At 27.6% G+C, this 7,123-nt stretch overlaps 1 protein-coding gene across 1 annotated transcript in view; it reads right to left on the reverse strand.

The window, feature by feature from the left end:
• LOC100573254 overlaps positions 1-6,406 on the reverse strand; it is a 14,905-nt gene extending 8,499 nt beyond the window's left edge. The window contains exon 1 of the mRNA XM_029489922.1: positions 6,332-6,406. Coding sequence (XP_029345782.1) covers positions 6,332-6,406 — 75 coding nt within the window. The remainder of the gene's footprint in view (positions 1-6,331) is intronic.
• Between the last annotated feature and the right edge of the window lie 717 nt (positions 6,407-7,123).

Raw genomic sequence — 7,123 nt, forward strand, 5'->3', positions numbered from 1 at the left:
GATATATATATATATTATAAAATTATATATAATTTAACCGCTATTTATTTATACCGCAAATAATAATGTGGACGAAATTTTATCAAGCATTCAATAAATACTTGAACGGATATATTAACAATGTAATTCTAATTTAATGTGTGAATAGTGTTAACCTTTCTAACCCTATTATTGATGTTTATAGATATAGGCTTAATAAGCATTATTTATGATACTCTATTTAAATGTTAGTCATAGTAGGTTTATTCAGCATTTAATATAAATTAACTTTTAAATATTTAAAATCTAACCTAAATCTAATGTTTATATAGCACTAAGAATTTACTTTAATGTAAAGGTTTAAAAATAAACACTTTTTCTAGTATTATTGAATCTTATTTTTCGAAACTTTAAAATTCAACTCAACTTCAACATTTATAGAAGTTTTAACATTGGAAAATGTTATGTGGGAGTAGATCACAAGTGAGCCACCGTCTAATGGATTGTATTAAATTTGAAATCAATGCCCAGACAGCAATTTTTTGTTTAATAATATTATTATAACATTATAATAACGAATAATATTAGTATAACGTTGTTATAATACTATTATAATATTATCATTACAAAATGCTGTCTGGGTGATATCATATCATTGTATAGGAAAAACGATTCTGAGCGGAGACGGTTTGTCAGTCTGGATATTTTATGTTGTTATTATATTTTATTATAGCCTGTAAGTTGAATTAATATCATAAATTACAACAAAATAACTAAAATCATTATTTTTATTTTTATTCGTTTCTATGGTGATGGGCAAAGCGTTAGAAATTAAAATCCCATTTTTAGCGGTTTTTTTTTAATTTGTCGGTGGTTTTTCCCGTGGCATTATATAACTGTTGAGAAAATCGAAAAATTACCTCTCTAAAGTACCGTCTTTATCCAGTTTTCTAAAAGATAAAACACTATATATTTTAAAATCGAAGCATGCTTCTCCCTCTGGTAGAAATTTTGTATACAGGATAAAAAAAAAAGTAAACACCATTGTAAAACCACTAGATTCCTCGCTCAATTCAGAATCTAAAATATAAAATGTTATGATTTTTCTGTCTTTTATTTTATTATATTTATAAAATTATTAAAATCGATATAAATATATAATGTTTATCGTAAAACGTAGATATAAATTCTTATCTAGTATTGAACTATTAAATGTAAATAATATAATAATATATTTTATAGGGGTATAGTTATTTATTCATTAGGTTTTTTGTTTGCTTTCTATGTTCTCTGGCCCGCTAGATTTTTGCACATTCAAAATTGACTCTCTAGTAGAGCATTGAGTTGTCTGTCTCTGAGATGATTTAGTCCAAGTCAAATAGTACAAATTTGGAAATTATGTATCTTTTTAGTGAAGGGGGCTGCAGCAGGTTTTGTTAAAAGTCAAAAATAATGTAGATTTGACCAATTTTCAAAAACCGTTCTTGATACCGATTCATTTGAAAAACCTTTTTTGAAACCGAAACCAAAACCAAACAATTTGAAAAACCGATCTTAGAACATAAACCAAAACCATAAAATGTAGAAAACCGTTTTCAAAAACCGAAACCGTAACCTCTAAAATTTGTAACGGTTTCGATCCCTGGAAATACTAAATTAAATGAATCATTTTTAATATATGTGTCATGCATACATTATAAATCGTTTTATACTAAGTCATTAGGTTTTTTAAAAATATGTATATATATTTTAGTTGAAAAACATCAGTCTTAGGTATATACCTAGATTACACAAAAAAATATTCGATAATTTTATATGTAAGTATCTACAATTATAATGTAACTAGTATTAGACCTTTTTCGTCTACGATAAAATTTAGGTTACGTCAGGAGGCAACTCTTATATAGTCAAGAGGCGATTCGTATAAAAATGATTGATCTTTTTGACTTCGGGAGGCAACTAGTGTGCGACCACAACACGTGGGGTCTGCGATCTACCGCAGATACCTAGCCCACCTGATAATATACTGCTCGCATGATCACAAAAACCTGGCGACAGCAACGCATCGCCGTGTCCTGCTAGTAATTGATCAAATTATAGTTTTATTTGCATAGTGGATACAGCACGGAGTGACTTTCTTTTCAACTTTATTATATTAGCTTAAGGCTATACAATAAATAGTTTGCGTTTGCGCGCCGATGACTTGCCGTGGACGTATCATCGAAATACATTTTTGTGTAGAAAATCATCGATTTTTAGAAATAGAACACTTTTATTATAAAATCAAATTAATACTTGTTTGATCTTTTTAATAAAATGTTATTAATTAATTTTTATTTAATTAATGTTATAATATTGTTTATTTTAATATTTCTGATAGGCATATTTTGATATTAAATTATTTAAAATCATATTAAGTCTTAAGAAGTTAGTAATTAATTAATACTTGATATATCCTAAAAAAAACTAATTCGATTTAAAATAAAGCATAAAAAGTTTTCATTAATACTAAAATACGAATATCGCGTATTTATTATTGTATAAAATATATATAATATTACATTATAGATTCTGAGAGGCAAAATATTTAACAATGATGCGTGTTTTTTTTAATTTTTAATTTTTGTTTCTGTCATCACCGTTTTGGTAGTAACAATAATGCTTTGATTTTCTCCAACAGTACCTACCTTGTTTGATGGGAATATAAATCTAGTTGATGCATTCTGGAAGTCAAAATTTGAAATTCTCAATTATTTTCAAAAGCGCAGCGAAAAACAAAACATAAATTAAGGAAAAACGGTAATTTTTACGCAAAATCGGGTTTCGACAAAACCGATTTTAGTTTTTTGTGTGAATCTAAAACAAATAACCGTAGATAGGTGCATGACATTTTTTGACTTATTATGAGCTGTTATGGACATATTCAGTTTCCAATTTTTTTCTATAAATATCAACAAAATTTTATTCATTGGGTCAAAAAGCTCGAAAACGTAATACAATTGTATAGTTAATATTTCCGATAGGTTCATTTTGATATTAAATTATTTCAAATCATATTAAGTAATATAAGAAGTTAGTTATTAATAAGTAATAACTGGTATATCTTAAAAAAGTAGAATTAGAATTAATATAAAGCATACAAAGTTGTTGGTAATAGTAAAACGCGAATTCATCATTCCTATAAAATCCCATTTTTAGATTTGTATTTTACGAATTGAGGTACCTATACGTCACACATTCAGTCCCAGTTCTCATTCAGTCCGTCTACTACACCTTTCAGAGTCCACTTCCACTAATGCATCGTCCGGTGTCGAGTCGATACTGACAATATTAAAATTGCAATCGCGCGTGTTATTTCGTAGTCTATACCGATTACCATATTTGCATACCGTCCGGTTTTTAATGTTGTGTACGTAGTACGTCGTCATCGTACCGTATTTTTATCGTTGTCCAAAGTACGTGCTCGGCTATCGCCTTGCCCGCCGCACACACCACAGGTCGCATCGAAAGCCACTTGCGACGTACGCCGATTAGTATTGTTTTATTATTTACCGTATAATTGTGCAACAGGTGTCAGAGTGTGCTCATACACCGTCGTCGTCGGTAAGTATACTTATACCTACCTAACTACACTTCCGTCGATCCGTCATCCGAGTACGAGTCAGAGCAACCGGCAAGGGATCAGGATCGGTTTGTAAGTATCATGACATTATTTTTTTGTATATTATAATTGCGGTAAAAACACTTCATCGAACTCCGGTAAAAAACGGCCGTGGTACCAAAAATAAAAAAAAATTTGAGCACTATAAATATGTGATACATATCATAAACAAATGCCAAGTAAATTGAATGAGAGCACGTACACATTTCTTGTTCCAATGATCTAAGTATTATTTATTTAATGAAAAACTGTTTTGAGTAGAAATGTCCATTAAAATATGATATTAAATTATCATGAACTATTATTTGCCTTTTATTTATTTTGTTCACATTATTTCGATTTCAGCGTCATATAAAGTATATAAATTCTCGCCATGTAAATAAGTCATTGAAACAAAATAAGTGTAAAGATATCAGTTTTTATTTTTTACACGGAGTTCGATGAAGTGTTTTTGTTGTGATATCACCAATTTGTCGAGACGACAGCAGTTTTTCGGGGAATTTGTTTTATCACAAAGTTTTTTTTTTTTAATCAATAAGTACTTTTCTTTATTCTGTGTTATTTATTTGTACACTTTAGTTGGCATATTTATGTTTAAATAATACGCCAATACAGTATTGTACGCGAGGTGCGAACACAGTAATAACTAGTGTGCGGATTTAAATGCAAAATCATTTTTTTTTGCATATTTCGCCGTTTTTTTTTCATTATTAGAGCGTTTCTAGAATTATCGGGTCTTTTTGTTTGTTTTAATGTATATTTGTTCAATATGTAACCCGTACTTAGATAAATAACAAATAATTAATTGGTTAGTGTTATAACACGGTTATATTTTGTATGTTTTAATTTTCATTTCATGTTCGTAATTTTAATAGGGATAAATATTGTGTTAAACAATGCCTCCCGAAAAAAAAAATCACCAAAAAATTAATATGGTATTTTTAAGGTCATTTCTAAGGTAATTTTCGCGGTAAAATGCATTTTTTAAAGGCATCAATTTTTTTGGGTCATTATTGAATTTTTTCTAAGGCACTTTTAGGTATTTTTAGGGCATTAAAATAGCTAATAGCTAAGGATTTTTATGCAAATGCATATTCTTCTACATTTGACTTATAATAATTCTGATTAGGTATCTAGACGTTTCAAAATACGAAGATTCTGCTATTCATTATTCTTGCTTTTTTTTTTGAATTTTTTTGCATATTTACATTAAAATTTATAATAATTGAATATTTCTAGAAAATGTCATAAAATGGGCTTTTTTTTATAATAATTACTAAATAACATATTTTAAATTTTACTCCAAGTTTGATACTATATTCGTACATGCCGATATTTCTGTCCAGATTTTAATGAAAATGCATATTCTTTATACATTTCACCTAGAATTATTTATTTTTTATTACTTTTAGATTCTGAGCGGAGCGCTGAATGTATTGATTTTACAATAATATTTTATTTTTCAATTTTTTTAAAACTTTTTTTTGTGTCTGTCGTCACCTTTAAGGACAGTAAAAGTGCTTAAATTTTCTTGAACAGTACCTTTTCTGCTAGGAAAGTGAATCTAGTTGTGTGTTGGGAGGTCAAAATTTAAAATTTCTAGTAGCTTTCAAAAGCAACTGGGAAAAAAAAAAATATGGGAAAACATCAATTTTTACGCGAAATCGGTTATCGACAAAATCGATTATGGTTTTTGTAAATAAAAACGACCGTATATACTTGAAATTTTCACTGGCTGTTAATTTATAACTGATATTATATCATTGGATTAAACACCATATATAACAGTGACCCACTAGTAACCTACTGTACAGAAGAGCGACATCCACTAGCCCACTTTTTAGATTCTGAGTGGAACGATGAATGTATTGATTTTACAATGATGTGTGTTTTTTTTTAATTTTAATTTTTTAATTTTTTAATTTTTGTGTCTGTGTACATGATAAGTAGTCGAAAAATGCTTCGATTTTCAACTTCAGTATCTTTTCTGATGGGAAAGTGAATATTGTTGGTACTTTTGGGGTCAAAAGTAAAATTTTTCCAATATTTTTCAAAAGCACCAGGAAAAATAACATAAAAATTAAGGAAAAACGGGAATTTTTATGCAAAATCTGTTTTCAAGAAAATTGATTTTAGTTTTTGGTGTAACTTTAAAACGAATGACTGTGGATACATGAAATTTTCACTGGTTGTTTATATTTCCATTTTCTATATATAATAAAATTTTCAAAATATTTTGATTTGTTTTGAGCTTTTTACGGACAATTACAGTTACCAATTTAATTAGTTTTTATTTCTATGAATGTCAATAAAACATTATTTGTTGAGTAAAAATACTTGAAAATTTAATACAAGGCTCCTACTATATTGTAACAATGACATTTGAAAAATATTAAAAATCCTTAGTCAAAGTTTTTTTTTTATAAGCATTTAAAGTTCAAATCTTGACAAAATATGGAAAATCACGAAAACTATCAAATTATTTTCAGTTCATTATTACACAAAGTATAAAATACTTAATTTACAGAATAAAAAATTTTAATTCAAAATAGGTACATGTTATTCTAAAATCAATGCATTATTAGATCCTCTAAAAATCGAAAATGCAAAAAATGATTTTTTATGTGATTTGTCGATAGGAAGATTTTAATGTTTATTATATTATTTTATAATTCTACAAAACTTTCATACCACAAGAATAGGACAAGTGGCATTGTAGATTCCTAGATCATCCATAATTGGAATCAAAGCACCTCCAAAAAACATTTTAAGTGAAAGGCAAGCTTTGGGTGACTTATAAATTCTCCTTCCAACCACCAATAGAATATTTTATCACAAAATCGAATTCCATCTATAAAGAAAACAATTTATTTAATTTGATCAAAATCGAATAAACCATAACATGAGAATGCACAATTTCCGTATTCGATGTATGAGGTAGGTACTCAAATACTTTTTGTGAAACATTTAAAATATAGAATTCATAATGTATCCATTAACATATCATTCAATAATTATAATTATTAATTATATTTGAATTGAATAACAATAATGAGTATTGACTATACTTACATTAAATGAATCATCAACTGCTACTAAGTGTCTAATGAATTGATTAAGACAATTGACACAATAAATATAATGTTATTAAGTAGATATACTTACAGCTGCCAATTGTGGTAAAGTCAAACATTTATCTGTATATGAAATAACATCAGTTCCAAAAACCACAAGACTAATTATTAACAAACACTTAATCTCTAACATTTTATTTGCACATAAATTCCAACTTATCCAACCAGGTTTATTTTTCAACTGTTAGTCAGAATCCACTGAAGATTTTTATATATATTTATATTAAAATTAATGTCGAATTATGTAATATCGTGATTTAAATGAATTGTAATTCATGATTTTTCATTTGTAATTGTATACATTGTACGATATTATTTTTGTTTATTAACTTTGCTTTCTGCAGTATTG

This window comes from Acyrthosiphon pisum, chromosome A2 (assembly GCF_005508785.2).
Source record: "Acyrthosiphon pisum isolate AL4f chromosome A2, pea_aphid_22Mar2018_4r6ur, whole genome shotgun sequence".
Taxonomy (NCBI): domain Eukaryota; kingdom Metazoa; phylum Arthropoda; class Insecta; order Hemiptera; family Aphididae; genus Acyrthosiphon; species Acyrthosiphon pisum.